We start from the raw sequence: 17,115 nt of genomic DNA, 5'->3' as shown, positions 1-17,115 counted from the left end.
AAATTTGGATTAAATTAGCTCCAGATATCACGTGCATTCATAAAATCAATAGTAGATTTTTGGTGGATTTTTGCGGCTGCTGCTGAAAAGCCATTTCTTTGTTCTCTCTTCCTTTGTGAGTGGGACAGTGTAAGCATCATTTCCAGGGTTCTCCTTGGCTCGAAATCCCTCTCCTTTAGAATGGGAATGGCTGACCAAAGCAGCACATTGCCTGCACCAAACCTCTGCAGGGAATGCAGACAATGTAACAGGGCTGTTAAATCCAGGCCTGCCAGGAAATGTAGGGAGAGCAGGTGGCAGTCTGAAGCAAAAAGTCTGCACAGAGTCTGGGAAATGGGAACTATTCCTGACAAATCTCGTTCTTACTGCAGGAAGAGCCACTCTTCAAACCCCAAGCAAATATCTTACATCACCTTAGGGAAGCAAATACTTCAGACCAAGTTTCTGTCCTTGCACTAAGAATCCTCCCGATCATCACTACAACCTGCTCTTTATTCTTGCTTTTTCCAAAGGCAGTGAGGCAGTTACCAGGGACTCTCCTGTTCTCTGCCAAGGAGCTCTGCACAGAATAAAATTTGCATGACTGGCTTTTCTTCTTTTTGTCCAAGGAGACTTCCTGGACAACTGATCTTTCAAAAGCAGCGACCTTCAAACTGTTACAAAGAAAAACATCTAAGCAGTGCTAAGTTACTTAGAAATATTTTCATGCTCAAACAACTGAAAAATTATTCTGTATTTTCATAGTTCCCATAAGTGCTCACTTCTAGGCAGGGATCAATCAGTCAGATTTTTAGATCATTACATAGATTTGAGAAGTCTTTTAAGAGTCTTCAAAAAATGTCCTTTCAGTCAGATGCACAGCACTGCTTACAAAATACTGTAACTCACATCAGTGATTTATCTCAACACCACTTGGAATAATAAAATATTCATAAAAAGCCCTACTGAAATATATTATCTCGTCAGCACATGGTGATAAGATTAAATTGTTTGGCATTAGAAGTGATAAGGATTACCATATCAGTGTTTAGCTTGTTGAAATCATATTACCTAGTGCCATTGACGGTAATCACATTGAAATTCTGGATAATTTCAAATGATTCAGTAATAATTACCACACTGTGCTGTAGGCAAAGGGAGATGCTGGAATCTGCACAGCCAGCACTGAATTTGTACAACGACTCAGTGTGATGGGATTTGTACCTCAAGAAAATTGACTGAGCTGATTCCTCTTAGACTTTCCTCTGGGGAATGTAATGTTCCAAATCAGAGCAGGGCAGGAGGGAAACAGTATGGAAATTATTTTTAAAATTATTCAGCTGCTCTACAGCTCCTTAGGAAATTCAGGACAAGGTTTGGGCTCTTTGTGGTAGGGAGCAACCTACTGTAGTCTGTGCTTACCCATTATTCCTGCAGCCTCCCAGACCATGTGGCAACCCAAGTAAATAGCCAGTGATGACACATGCAGTGAGAACTTGAGCACAGAGCATCTCAGTTTGGCTGAACAGATGCAGCTTTGACACACACTGTTAGGCAGCCACTGTCACAAGAAGTGGCCTAAGAGCTTAACTTTTATAATCTACTATTATTTTTTTACTGTCTTCAGTGTGCTCAACTACCCAGACACACCCATACAAAATACAGCAACTGCCAACCTCAGAGAGAGCTTATGCTTGATGGAAAGCCAGAGAATAAATAAGTAGGTACATAAACACTGAAAAGATGATAGATGGTAAGAACAGACTTATTTATCCCTATTCTGACCCCTGCAAGCACTTAAATTTGTATGGGAATATGTTTTCTAAGACAACACATAGGTATAATTCCATGAAGTGAGAACTGGTGGGCAGGCACAGGATGGCAGATAGGAAAGGTGAGGATCTGTTTCCATATGCTACATGTGCATGTTTCTTTCTCAATTCCTTTATGTGTAAATTGGTCTCCTGCCCTTACTAAACTATTATACAGAAAGAATTGGGGTCAGGCACTGAAGCATCAAACCCTTTCTGCCAGCCAACCAAGCAGCCACATGACCACCATGTCTTCCCTTGAACTCATTTATCTTTTGTCACTGCTTAGAACACTCTAATTTTAGAAGGCAGTTCTGCAACCCTTGCAGTGAATAATACTTGTTCTGGCCAATAGTCCCAAAAGGCACAAGTAGGAGTGCCAGAATCACAGAAACACAGAGCTGAGACAGAGCTCAAGAGGTCATGGGGTCCCTGTGATCAGACCTGTCTTTCTGGGCTGACACTCACCCAGACACAGACCCCCCATGATGGAGCTTTACTGCTTCCCCAGCAATCCATCCCACTATTACTTCCTCCCCACACCTGATAATATTTTCCTTGAAATCAAATAATCTTCCCTGATTAAAATCACATCAATCATCTTTTACTATCTCTGTTTCAAAGAAAGCAGATTATCACCCTTCATTTACCTCTTCATTAGACTGGAAAAAAAAAATTCCAATTCTTTAACTTTCTTCATTCATCCTCTCATTATTTCTTCTCACTTGCTCTAGATGTTCCCCAGCTGGCTTGCATCTTCTTGAGCAGCACCCCCAGAGTGGTCCTGCTGCTCCCCAGTACTGCTGATGAGCAAAGGGGGGCTGTGTGTCCCAGAGCCACTGTCCCTGCTCTGGGGCACTTCCCTTTTCACAACACCAGGCCACTGTTGACTCATGCTCAGCTTGTGACATCCCAGATTATTTTCTGCTCTATCTGCTATTAGCAAGCTGTCCTCTGTCATGCCTTTCCACACTGAATTTTTCTTGTCTAAATGTTTTCTCTTGCATCAATCCCTATTTACCCAAATCTTCTCCTGGACTGTATCTCTAACTTTCAGGATCATTCTGAATTCTACACTTGTACTCTACCATATCAGCAGTGCACACAAATGATAAAGGAATACTTCCCCTTCTATCATCCAGGTAACTAATAAACACACTGGGACAAGGACAAACTAACAGCTGAATTCTGTATCTCTTCTATTAGGCAATACTGTCTAATAACTGCACAGCTAAGGAATTATTCACCCAGATAAATACAAGTGAACTTGAGCCATAGCTGAGAAATGAGGTCCTAAGCATACAGATGCATTAGTAACACTGAGGTTTACAGGTATTTGTCCCAGCAGGAGAGCAGTATACAAGAATGTGCAGTTAAAGCCCATTTGGAAAGAATATTGGACAGCTACAGTAATCTTCATGCCATCAATTTTCTTTCCATCAGCCACAACAGTTACATTCACCACAGGAAACCCACTATAATCTGTCACAATACAGCCCTTACACTTTTGGACTTAGAACATTTTGAAATACTTGTTCATAATTTTTCAAAATCCTACACATGGATATAAATATAAAGATACATTTAATTTCCCTGGTTTCTTGTCTTAGCTTTTAATCAGCAAGACTCTGACACAAATAACGTTAATACACATGAACATTTTACTGTTAGATACTTCAATGACCAAAGGAATTAGGACCTGTCATCTCACAGAAAATAAAATCTGGGGACTGTTTTCTTGAACTAGAATATAAAAACCATTATACCAGATTTCAGACTGAGTCAGACAAGCACAACATCTAATACTGTGTAACAATGGATACTTTGGGAAACAGGGTAAGGAATAAATTAATAGGTGAGTGCTTCTTCCTCTGGCACCATCCCCAGATCTATCAGTGGCTTAGGGATTTTCTGAGCATTTCTTTTTGCAGCTGGGTCATCACTGCAACATTAGCTCAAACATTCCTAAACTGCTCATCAAAGAAAAAGATAACACATTTTCCACATTGGGGCAGATTTTCTCAGCTCAGTTCCTCTGTGCCTAAAGATAAAAGATATGCTTGTCAAGCAGTTTGTAGATACATGGAGAGCAGGGAGGGACAATGCCCCACTTCTACCTCAGGAGTCCTTTTATCTCTCATGAATTTATATATGCTTGGCCTTTTTATTTTAACTTTACAGCCTCCACTGCACCACCACAAACATCCTGAGTGTGCAACACTTGGTTTATTTCCTTTCCTGTAATTCATACCTTCTACTCTGAAGCTTTGCATGTGCAGAATAGCAGGCGTGTCAAATTGCAAGCAGTGAGACCACTCAGGTATGTGTTGGTTGAAATGGAAAGAAAAGAAAATGTCATCTCATTTGAAAGTGAATTTTAGTTGCCCATTCTGTTTGCAAGCATCCCTTTCAGTGTGATTGCTCCCATGCCATTTCTCAGAGGAACAAAAATGTATAAATAGACTCTGACCCCTTTTATTGCATAGTGTGTTAAATGGGAAAGTTAAGGAAAATAACTGTAACCTAATAAAAATTCAGAGGCACCTCAAAACATTAATGAACACTTTATTATTACAGATATGGAAAGTACAGCTCCATAACTACACATTACTTTTGGGGCTTGCAAAACATAAAAATTACATTCTCTCAAGTAGTTTGACCATTTTTTCACACCACACATATTGTGCTTTATGCTGTTGAGAATGAATACAAATCATTTTGGTGATATTTTCTGATAGCTGCTGATTAAAGGAAGATGGAAAAATACATGGATACAGAACAAGGAATCAAGAAACCTGGGCTGGGCTTTTTTGCTGTGCTGCTTTGTTCATGACCTAACCAGAGACTTTGATTTCAATGACTCAGTCTTCTCATCTGTAAAATGAGGATAACATCTGAATGTCTCTCAGTGGAATGGTGAAAATTGATTTCAGCATGTGTAAAAAGGACATGGAGATTGCTAAGTGGCAAGGTGTTATTACCATATATTATAAATATAAACCTAGGAAATTTGGCATTGAATGTGTAGGGGGTTTTTCCCCTTTAGCTGCCCTTTAGTTTTAAATACTACTACTACTAACTGACATTCTGTTAACACTGACAGGAAACAACAGACAAAGGATTCTGTGCACACTCATACAGCCAAATAAAAAAAAGAAACAAAGAACAGGGCAAGTCTGTGGTCTGAATATTCAAGCTAAAATGGAGCTCTACTTGGAATATTTAAAAGGTTCCTTTTTCATTCTCTTGAAATACTACCTGATCTTACTGCTACTTCTTCTGCATTAATCGCAATTATGGGTTAATTTTTTGGCCCACTGGCAGGCAAACCTTCTGTTCATGATTGCAATGGGAGTTTCCTGCACAAGGCCCAAAGAGCCTGCCTTTTGGAATGGCCATGGATGCTGCTTTACCTTCACTTTTCACAGAGTGCAGACTCAGAGGCAAACCAAGATTATTCCCAAATTTATTGCTAACCAACTAGAGAAGCATCTCTCCCTGAGAGCTCTCTAATGGAAGGCAACTCATCATGGTTAATAACACGTTAGTTTAGGTTGGAAGGGACCTTAGAGACCATCCAGTGTCAAGTCCCTTGCAGTGTTGGAATGACATTTGCAGTTGTTGTGGGGACACAAACTGCCCCTGCCCTGTGGGGTGTCTGGGAAGCTGTCCTGTGCCCACGCTCTCTGAGGAGAGCTGGCCAGCAGTGCCAGGCTCCCCTCAGCGCCGGCCACCACCGGGGACCATGATGGTTCCCGTGGGGCGGCCAATTCCACTGGCCCCTTTGGCAGATGTTCATAGAATATTCAAAATATTCAACCCCTAAACCACTAAACCAAAAGCGTATTTAAGAGGTTTCTGGATCTGGCACTGGGCGATGTGGTTTAGTGGTTGCAGCGCCAACTCTGAGTGGACTTGATGATCGTGAAGGTCTCTTCCACTCTTGACAATTCCATGATCCTAAACCGCATCACTCAGCGCCAGATCCAGACATCTTTTAAACACCTCCAGGGACGGTGGCTCCACCGCCTCCTTGTGCAGCCTATTCCAACACCTGACCACCTGAACAGTGGATTTTGTTTTTTCCTAATCTGAATCTCTGCTGTTTAAGGCCGTTTAAGGCCGTTTCTCTGGTCCTCTCCATGCAGACCCGGCAGATGAGACCGGCTCCATCTCACTGCACGCTCCCCTCAGGGATGATGAGGTCCCCCCTGAGCCTCCTGGAGCCCCCCGGCTCTCTCAGCCGCTGCTCATCAGACTCCCAGTCTTTCCCAGTTCCCCAGGTTTGGTCTCTCCCAGTTCCCCAGTCCTTGCAGGAGGTTCCCTGCCCCCGGACGGACCCGCTCCAGCAGCCCGGTCACTGTGGAAGCGCAGCCCGAGGCAGCGCCCAGCACTTGCCACGGCCGCCCCGGATGGACGCGGGAGCGCTCCCGGTGCCGGCGGGGCGGGAGCGGGCGGAGCCTGCGCACTGCGCCCCGCGCCCCGCGGCCCGCCCGGCACTCCCGCGGCCCGGCGCTGAAGATGGCGGAGGGCGGTCCGGTGCCCCCGTCCTGCGCTTCCTCCTCCTCCTCCTTGAAGGGGCTGCGGGAGCAGATGGGTGAGAGCGGGCAGGGAGGGGTAGCACGGGGGGTGTGGGGGGGTCTGGCGGCCCAAGGGCGCGGCTGGCGCCGGCTGCCCCCCCCCCCGGGCCGCCCCACTGGACGTCCGGCCCCGTCCCGGGGCGGGGAAGGGGCACCGCGAGTGGAGGCCGCCGGGGCTGCCCGGCCCCGGCCCGCTCCCCGCCCGGTCCGTGCTTTCCCGCAGCCCCGGGCGGTGATTGCTGGCTCGGGACCTTCCGCAGCTCGCGGGCTCGGCAGGGGCGGTGCGGGGAGGCTGCGTTACACGAGCCGCCCGTTTTTCACCGGTTCTCCAACTTGGCGGTGTCTGTGCTGGCTCTTGCTTTCAGAGGGTTTGCCCCAGCGATGTGTTCGGTCCCGAGTGCAGAAGGCAGAGACAGCCCCTGGCACTGATTTCTAATCAAAGATTGAATAATTCCCGATTTTACTTTTCACATTTTTTTTTTTTTAAACTGGTGTTGTGAGAGGGCTGAAGAAGCTCTGCTTTGGTTTTGTCTTTGGCTGTGCTTATGTGCCTATTTATTCTTAAGGTCCTTAATAATATACTGTGCAATGAGTATTGTGCATGCACGATATGTGTTTGCAGCAACATTTCGTGGTACATCGCCATGCAAAAGCTTTGTGGATGAGCATTAGAAAAGATAAACATTTACTTATCCCAGTCACAAAAACCAATAAGTAAAGAGACTTGTGGTTTGATCTAAGCTAACTAACTAGGACTAGGTGTAACAACTACTCTTGAGAGCCTCTTGCATGATTGTTTTCACTGTATCTGGGTAATTACATAAAGAGGAGTGCTGGCAAAGGGTCCTGAATGCACAACTCTCATCTGGCATTCTTCTTCAGTGTGTTAAGTGTGTTGGAAATACTATTTTATTACTTTTTGTTTCTGTTTCAAAATTATGACAGTTTAGTACTCCAGAAGGATAAAGATCTGCCAAAAGATAGCACTCCTCACCTGCAAAGGCTGTGTCTGTTTGAACCTTATTCTTCCTGCTGGAACTGCTGAATTTTATTTTGCATATGGGATGCACTTACATGGTGGCTGCTAAGTTTTTCTAAGGATGGGCACCCATATTTGGTTACAGCTGTTATGACCTAGATTTAGTCCCAAAATCAAGAGGAAATGCTCCATGGGCCAGGCAGCTCCATCTCCCTTCACATATGCACATGCTGTAATATGCACATCATGTTGAAAAAACAACCCCCCTCCCTAGATCCTGGAAAGGCTAGACCTTGAATTTTTTTCCCTGAGGGGGTAGAAGTCACTGAACCAGAATCTGAACTTCAGTGTACATAGAATGCATTTGTAGCAGCTATGTGCTCGAAGATAAACTCAGTGCTAATGTGCAGTGAATCAATGCTGTCTGTGAGCTCGCAGGCTGCTGCAGCTCTGCTCCCAACTTCTAGTCAGTAGCACTCCCTGGAGAGAGCAAATGATGTTTAGAAATCATCCTTGCAATCCAGCGGTTGACGGTGGAATTTGCAGGATAATTTGCCACAGTATTTGCTGCTCTTTGGAGAAGTTGAGAGCAGCAGCCAAGTCTGATATCGCAGCTGTTCGGAGAAGATGTAGGAAAAAAAAACCACCCAAAGGAACCTCGACGTTCAGTCCCACGGTCCCCTTCAGCATGTTTGGGGAGGCATAGAACTTCCTGCTTGTCTGAGCTCACTTGGCTGCGTGGGGGACTCCTCAGTTCCAAAATACCTGCTAACAAGAATGCTTGGAGCCAGTTTCTGCTGCTCTGTGGGCAGTTGTGTGCTTTGCTGTCTTAATCAATCTGGAGAACAAACATCTATGCAAAATAAATACCATGTTGTGTGCCTTCAACCGTTTGTCAGTGAACTTGTGTCTGGTAATCTCACGTTTAAAGACAATAAATAAAGAGAATCTTGCTGAAAAACCACAGCTCTCTCTGGCAGCCTGGCTAAGAGGTGTATGTACATACTGTTTGTATAGTCACCTTCTGCATAGGTACCTTTGTTGGTTCTTTTTAAAGGACACTTCTGGGTTCTTGTTCTGTTCACTTCTGCTCTCTGTGACTGGCCTCTTGATACTGCCTTGCTCTGTGGCTGATTGGTGCTTGTTAATTTTTAGGCCTTGCACACAGAATCCCATGGTGCCACTTGTAACTAACTTCCAGTTTTGTATGTTTGGCAAGAAAAGTATTCTCTTAAGTTCAGTCTAGTGTTGAGGTAAGGAAAAGGTGTTTCTCCTTCTTTGAGAGAGTATCAACTGTAATTAAGATTCTGTGGGCCAACTCATGCCTGCAGTGCCAGTTCTGCAGTTCCTTTCTGATAATTTTCTGCCCTGACACACTTGTCCAATCTTATTTCCTTTATGTGGATGACAAAAAGCAGAATCTGCTACCACAACTAGAAGACAGTTAAGGTTTCTGAACATCGCTTAACATTGTAGTTGTACACTGAACAGCAGTGCATAGATGGCAGTTGCTTACCCCATTTTTGTTATCCATGCTTGCTGTTGTCATCCCTCAGGGATGAGGAGGAATTTTTGATCCTATTCTAATGCCATAAGTACTGCTGAGCTTGTTAAGATGTGAGAAGAGGGGAATAGTCGGGTGCTTGTGGTTTATCCAGTAAGTGAGGTTTTCCTTGAATAGTGTGGGTAATCAGAGGAAAAATACCTGTAATTTAAACTGCTGTTGCCTACATTTGTTGTCTTCATTTTCACTGGAATACTGAAAAGTCCTGTCTTTAATAGTATGAGTGGTAGAGAATGTTTGGATTTTTTACTAGAGTTTGGTATTCCTGTGCTGTTGCCAGGATTTCCACTCACGTACTGAATTGCAGTTGCAAAGGTTGTTCAAAACAGTATATTTGAATGCTGTTCATACATATTTTCCTTTCCAGGACCTGCATAATCTTTTGGGAAACCTGTCTCAGGTTTGGGGGAAAAAATAAAGTGCCTTTTTCAACTAATCTAGCTGCAGGCATAAATTCCATGACCTGGTTGGAAGTTTTCTAGTAAAACAACAACTTCATTCCACATAATCAGTTTTTTCTCCCTTTGTAAGTGGCACTGTCTGGCTTTGTCCATTTTGCCCAGACCACAGTTCTTTGCAACAGCTTTATCAAGTGCATGTACACAGAACTGGTTTGAAAAGAAGGATGGATGGATAACTAATGGTGCAACTTCATTGCTCAGGCAAGTAGTCAGGGACATGCACAGATTTGTCTGGTCTCTAGATAACAGTTATAAAACATCAGAACACAAGTTTGCACCAACCCCTGTAGGAGTACTAGAGAACTCTTGGGTACAGTCTTGGTCCCACAATAGGAGATGATCAGAGGAAATTATTTGGGATCCAGATGCATCTGTCAGACAATTGATGAGTTGACCTGTGTGTCAGAGTGCTTGCTGGAAGACAGAAAGAATTTACTTTTGAATTTGGGTCCTTTAAAGTCTTTGGGATTGGCAGTGTGGCTGTCAGTAGAGGTGGGCTTTAGATCTTGCCTGGGAAGCAGCAAGACAAGGAAACCATTCCTTTGCCAGGTTTCTCACAATGTGGGAGTGCTGCATGAAAAGCATCTTGAGCATTCAATTGTTGTCTTACTTGGTGATGTTTGAGTGAGTGACTGGTACAGGTCCCATCTGCAGAGCAAAGGCAGCCCATCACTGGGGCATTCAGCTCATGATCACTGGGGCTGGCTTCAATCTCTTGATTTGTCAGACTCCTCAGAACTTTGGAGAAAGTTCTAAGGGTTTTTGTGCTTCATCTTTTTTCCCTGCATGAAAGTAGTAAGACTGCTTTGCAGAGTGCCAAGGCAATAAGTGCAAAGAACTGCACAGAAATTGGATTTCATGTAGATCTCAGTGGTGAGAGAACATTCCCAAATCAGACTGAGAACTTAATGTAATTGCGATGGCTATGAGCTCTAATTTCATTTTCTTTTTGTTCAGGGAAATACAATCATATAGGGTAGGGATAATTTCATGCTGATTCAGAAAGATGAATGCTATGTATTGAGGTGCTTAGCATTCTGAAGATTACTTCCAGTAGTAAGTGGTTTATAAAAGGTTTTATTAGAATTTAAAACTTTAAATTCTTGAGATTTCTCCAAATATATTCAGGAGAGATATCCTCCTTGCTGTAAGGAGAAGAAGGCAAACAAACAAAAAACCCACCCATACCATGTGCATATACAGCATATTTTTTTCAGTTTCTTGTGTCGAGTGTTCCATTCTCTACATATTTCTTTTTGTGTTGGAATTACAGAATATAAATTTGGCTTCCATGCTTCAATTGAGATGAAACTATTTAGCAAATAATGACTTGCAAGGGTCATAACTCCAATGGTGAGAGCCCAGAGATGCTGTGGCTTGCACTGTCCCTAACTGTGCATAGTCTTAAAATGTGATTGGAATTAAGGACTGCTCCTTCTTCATACAGTTGTGTTTTTCAAAAAGAAAATGGGAGTACTGATATGCTATTACGAATTTTCAGTTCTTAAATATGATAAGAGAATAAAGAAGGGTTAGAATGGGTTACTGTAAGGTAAATGGAAAAAATAATCTAGGTTAGTAATAATAATAGGGGTATCAAAAGCTGCTGGTTGTCTTTAAATTTGATGAAATAATTGGAGATGCTTGTAGTCCTCTTGTGAAAGGACACCCTGACAAATAAAATTCTGAGCATGCAATTTTAATGACTTCTGTGAATATGACTTATCGGATTACTTGTGGTACTTTAAAATCCAACTGGGACTGCAAATTTCTTGTCTGCCACAAATAAATTAGTGCCATTTAGCTTCCAATTATGAGCTTACAACCAGGTTAATCTTAATTGATGATATGCTTTCAGTGTTTTTGCATATGCCTGTCCAATAATCAAAACCTTTCTAGATGCTGGTGGTTTAAGATTTTTGGAGTGTGGGGTTCATGGAAGAAAAAAGGTTGCTCAGAATTGTTTTTGTTTGAAAGAGACAGAAGCTGCCACTGTGCTGCATAATGCCAGTGCATAAAGGGACACAAGCCTTTGCTTTTAAGGAAGGCTGACATGGTTGCTTGAATTTGTTTTTGACCAAATTATTTTTATATTCCAGTCTATTTGGAAGTTCTGCTTTCTAGGTGAAGGATCCCCAGCTGATGTTGCCTTTGAAGAAAGCAGTTACCACTGGCCATGCTCAGAATACCTCTCTCTTTTCTCATAGTGCTTTTTTCCCTTCATAATTCACATGGAACTTCTAAAATACTCCTTTATGAGTACTTAACTGACTCTTAATTTACAGACACTCTCTGTTGTTTAAATGCACTGACCTGAATCTTGGGAGGGAGAATAGATATTGTAGTGCCTTGTTCTCTAGGCAAGTGTTTCAAAGCTTCCATGTGTTAGAATTCCTCTCCCAAGCCAAAGAGGTCTTGGCTACAAGAATATAGAAATACTGTAGGGATCTTTATACTTAAAGAATTTAGTTTAATAGAATTCATTAATTTATTAATTTCAAATTATCCTCTGTTTAATTTTGCCAAGAGAACTTCTTAGAGGAACGTTTTTGCAGCACAGAGTTGATCAATATTATTGTATGTTGTGTTCTGGACATTAAAACCAAGGACATTCATCTCCAGACCAGATCAGTGAGTGTCACCTTACTCACATTCAGATTTCTTTAAAAGACTTTCTGCCATTGGGTAGTGAATTTAGAAAGAAATACGGTCTTTTTATTTGTCTCTTTAGCTCTTTTTTCCTACTTGCTTTTTTACACCCATTTGCTACTTTTCACTTATCCTTCAAGCTCTTTGAGGCAGGGACTGATTCATGGTTACTTTGCTGGGGTCTTACATTGCACATATTGGAGTGTCCCAGAGCCTTCATTTTCTAATTAGCTGTACAGCTTTAAGAAAATTTGCAGTTTATTTCCTTTTACATTTTGCACCCCCCTTTTCTGCTTTAGGCAGAGGGTTTGCTGCATTAGACACACTGTGGACCTGTCAGTGTCCTGCAGCACTGTCTGTATTGAGTGATTTGATTTGAGACTGGCCTGTTGGGGGTAAATGCCAGCACTAGTCTCTCCTGAAACACACAGACAATGTTTGAATGAGCTCTAAATTTTCCATGAGAAATTCATCAAGTGTTAAAAGCAAAAGCAGTAGTTTTCACTGCTGTCTTGTAAAGGAACTGCTATCCTTGCACCAAAAGACTGCTCAAAATGGAGTTTTCCCAGGGTTTGTCTGGAGTCCATTGTGACTCGCAGTGCTGGGCTGTGGTCTGGGCTGGCATTGTTTGGGCTGGGTGAATTAAACAATAGGCACAGCCTGCAAACAAGAGCACAAAAGCGTTTTCAAGGCCATGCTTCTAGCAAGCAAAAAAACCCGACTGTTCAGGAAAGAGGGAAGTCGTGGAGAGAAGTTAGCTATTGCCAGTGTTAGGGATAGTGCACGGCGAGAGAAAGAAACAATACAATGAACAAAACAGATGTGAAATAAGAGAAGAGAGCAAGGGCTTGTCTTGAAGTTACTTTTTGCCGTGGCTTGCAGGAGTGTGAAGAGGAGTCAGTGTTAGGCAGCCCCCAGAGTTGGAGGAGTTGGAGGAGTAAAGCAGAGAGCTGATTTCTGTCTGTAGCTTTTGCCAATGCTTGAGCTAGAATTCCAGTGGGAACTGAGCTGTGCAGAGGAGGTTAAAGTGGGACTGCTCTGGAATCTGTGAAGCCAGTCCTGCATTGAGGGACAACATATGTGCTCCTGAGGCACTGGGCAGTGCTGATAAATAGAGACAATGATTTGTACAGCAGACTGGTTATTGATAATCTTCCATTTTACCTTTTGGGTCCTTCTGTAGCTGTTAAACCTGTATCTAGTTCTGTTCAGTTGAGAGTGTTAAATCTGTATACCCCTATATATAAGCATTGATGTCACATAACTAGTAAATTTCACAATGAATCTGCTTGAAATTATCTAAGGGCATATTCATTGTGTAGACTACTTTCATTTTAGTCCTGTGTATTAGGATACTCTGGAATTTCCAGTATGCAAAAACAGGTAAATATTTCAGCAAAACTTGAGAAGGTTCACAAGGGTCTTTGTGAGAGTGGAGTTTCGGCTGTCATTCCACTTAATTTCTTTCAAGAGATGAGTAATAATACACCTCACTAATAAAGAACCTCAAATTGTGGAAGCCAGGTGTCTTTCCAGAGAAGGAGATAGATTTATCTTGTCAGCCCTGTGTGCACAGCACAGACAGTGCTTCTTACTAACCTTATGATGGCTTCTGCAAGAGTTGGTGACAATGTCTTTGTCCTTTCTGAGCATTGTGCTGGCAGTTGCTTTTTCCATTAAGTAGCAAGAAGCATAACTCATGGTTGAGCAGTGTAAGTGAGGTTAAAATAAGAGAATGAGTGGCAGTGGGAGTCAGTGAGACTCCACAGATGTGTTTTCAGTAGTGTTCAGACAGCTGAAGGTAGTGAGGATGGTGTGGCTGTTGAGCAATGGTGTAACAGCTCTGACTGTAGAAAGTTTCTGGAGATGGCTGCTAATTCTGTTAAGGACAAGTTTCAATGCCTTGGTCTGTGCTTATATTACAGTCAAGTTTGGTTTAGATTATGTGCTTCCCCTGGGGCAAAGTGTGCAGAGATCAATGCAAAAATTAACTAGCAACCTTCCTGGTGCCTTTCTGGTCATGCCCTAGGCTGAGTACATAGTATGAGTATCATAATATGTCTTTGAGATTGCTTCAGCTGTATCTTTGCAGACTTCCTTATAAGAAATAAGTAATTTTTTAAAATTCTTTGATTTTTTAAAAAAATATTTCTGGGTCTTAATCTGAATGTGGATGTTTAAAGATAAGTAAAAATGAAATACTTGCTTAAGTTCTTGCAAGTATGTCTCAAATACTTACTCGTGGAGCTGCTAATTCATATGCTGCAAAGGAATGCTTGTGTCAGTGGGTTCAAAACTTGTGATGAGCTGAAGAAATCACCCTGAACTACCTTGAACTTTGGGAGTAAAACCAGAATGTTGTACAGAATTAGCTGAAGTGGTCTTAAAGGGAGGAAAGCACATAAAGGTAGTAAAATGGTATCCCATGTAGGGAATAAATATAGGACAAAGTTTGCAAATGGAGTCTGGGATAGGGATAAGACAACAGGAAGCTCTTCTAGCCTGCTGAAGCTGAGAGTGTGCCCTGCTTTCTGGAGATCTCTGTGCTTCCCATCTGGTGGCTGCCCAGACAAAACAGGAGAACCATCTGCCTCCCAGCTGGTCCCTCAGAAGGTGCCTACAGGGAAGCTCACATGTTTGTTTGTGGAGCCTGTCAGTCCTTGCAGCCCAAAGATGGGATGTGAGGATCAACGGGGAAAGACAGAAAAGGGGAAAACAAGGAAAAGAGGAGTGCACACAGAGAGGGCTTTATCTTCATCATTAAAAACTTTCTGTGTTGTCCACTTGTTTGTGTGAAGGTGCATCCTTCCTCTGGTGTCATCTGAACAAGGAGTAGTGGTGTAAAAACCAATACCTAATTTTTCTTAAAGCTTCAAACATATGATCTTGCATCTGTCTTAACCTATGCTAATTAATGATTGGAAATCAGCTTAAAAGGCAGTGCATGGAAATCTCAAACTTGAATGCTGACTTTCCTCGTCTTTCCTGAAAGTATGTACAAAACTTCTAAAGGATCTGAACACTTACTGGCAAACAGTAGTTCCCTGTAGTGGAACAAACAAGAACAGAGACTTGCAGATTTGGCACAGTTTGCTATCAAATCAGAGATACTTTGCTGGGAGGTTCACTTTGATTCATGGGTTGCTTATTGGCTTCTTGTTACCTGCTTTAAACTTCTATGGACACACTTAGAATCACAGCAATGCTTAACATTCAGGAGCCCTCATAACACCCTCATTTCAGAAGCTTAGTCTGGGATTTTTTCATTTGCTTTGCATAACAAGTCATTAAATCATAAGAAGCAGAAGGATTGCTGTGAAAGTCAGCACATTCTGCTCTCTGTAGTTCCACAGGGGAAGGGAAGAGCGAGGGGCAGTGTCCAGCCAGGTCACGGCCATGGGCAGGGGATGGGATGGAGGGCCTGGAGCTCGCTGGGTGAAGGGATGGAGCTGCTTCAGTCCCTAATGAGGTTTGCTAAGAACAGCAGTGGGTTCTTTGCCAGTCTTGGCAGGGGCCAAGGGTATTAGCCGTGTGCAGGGGCTGAAATAGAAATCAAGGTTTATTTTTAGTGCCGGTCTCTTCAGGGCGTATTGGAAACCTGATCAGGGAAGGGAAGTACTGTCATGCTCAGTGTGAGGGAGGCACCTCAGCACCTGCACTGTCAGGGGATCATGAGCTGGAAGTGAAATTGGGAGGGTTGGATTTGTCTAGAATGTCACCTCCTGGTGCTTCTGTGGGTTTGGTTTATCTCTGACTTGCTTGGCCAGACCTGGGGTGCTAAATGGTGATGAGGGTGCAGAAGGAAAACTGCTTCCCATATTACCTAATATTTTCATTGTTCAAATAGCTCTATTTTATTATGTATGAATGCAGATATTATTATTATTAGCCTCATGCATGGCTTATATTTTTATTAATTTTACCTGGAGCACTTAAAAGTAGACTACTGTAAAATAAACACACAAATTATGCTGGTCATAGAATATTGTTGTGAAAGACCACTGTGGGAGGGCAAGCTCAGAATAGAAATGAGATATAATTTGACTCTAAGAGAATTTTTCCTCTCCAGGGAGTTTGCTGAATATGTCCATGAAGGCACCCCCCATTAATGCAACATGTGACACGATTCTAGTGAAATGGTTGTTAACTGGTTTCCTGTTCTGGGTATCCTGATTCATTACAGAGGTGTTAGGCTTTGTATTTTACAGAGAGATATTTTGTGGAAAATTCTTTTCCGTGAAGCTTCACTCCATAGCAGAATGTAGCTTCACTGCTACATTCACTATGGAAAACTAGGCAGAGAAATCATAGGTATCTGTGCCAAAAGCATTTAAATATATTAATTATTAAGGTTTCTTTTATCATGTCAAAGCAAAATAAGATAGGTATTTCTTAAAGATTGCATAGTGCAACAATATGCAATGAATTTTCTTTTACTATAGTAAAATGTGTACTTTGAAAATCTGAGTTTTGTATTGTAAATTTACCATTAAATTGTCAAGGGCCATAAAACCTGTCTGTTGACTAGGAACTTGTTGAAATTGAGCTCATGTATTTCAGGGATCTATCTAATGTGATGTCTGTTCCCCTTTTATTAATCTTCTGTTCAGATCCCCAGTTCACATTTGATTATGGCTTTCTGTTGGTTAAATGGATCACATCCATGTGACATGAAGGTGCATGCCTTGTGCCTTAAATCTGCTACTTTCAAATGTGGAAGCACATTGTTTCTATGCAAATAATGAAGCACTGAAGGAGTGAACATAAAATATTTTATCTGACATACAAAAAACCTTGATGTGCAGAGTCCTCTGCTGGGTATTTCTAGAATTTTTTCACCTCTTTGTCCTCTGCAAGCTGAACTGTTTTTGTAACCCACTTTCCTGCCTTATAGAACCTCAAGTAATCTTTTGCAACCTGAAATAATTAAAATAAACTGACTAATTGCTTTGCAGATGTAACGCATTTTTAAATCAGTGCCTTCTAATCATGAACATTATTCCAAGTGTACATTTATTTTTGATTGAGTAAATAAATACATAATTCCCCCATATCCATTATGGCTGCTTTGTTCAGCAAGATTTCTAATAGT

The 17,115-nt window shown here is 42.2% G+C and overlaps 1 protein-coding gene across 1 annotated transcript in view; it reads left to right on the top strand.

The window, feature by feature from the left end:
- Positions 1–6,262: 6,262 nt before the first annotated feature.
- MAP7D3 (MAP7 domain containing 3) overlaps positions 6,263–17,115 on the top strand; it is a 42,572-nt gene continuing 31,719 nt past the window's right edge. Inside the window, exon 1 of the mRNA XM_059859682.1 lies at positions 6,263–6,387. Within this exon, the coding sequence (XP_059715665.1) occupies positions 6,312–6,387 (76 nt within the window). The 5' untranslated portion in view covers positions 6,263–6,311. The remainder of the gene's footprint in view (positions 6,388–17,115) is intronic.

Source organism: Haemorhous mexicanus, chromosome 14 (genome assembly GCF_027477595.1).
Source record: "Haemorhous mexicanus isolate bHaeMex1 chromosome 14, bHaeMex1.pri, whole genome shotgun sequence".
Lineage (NCBI taxonomy): Eukaryota > Metazoa > Chordata > Aves > Passeriformes > Fringillidae > Haemorhous > Haemorhous mexicanus.
The sequence above is the reverse complement of the archived record's forward strand: the minus strand, read 5'-3'. Positions and strand labels throughout refer to the sequence as shown.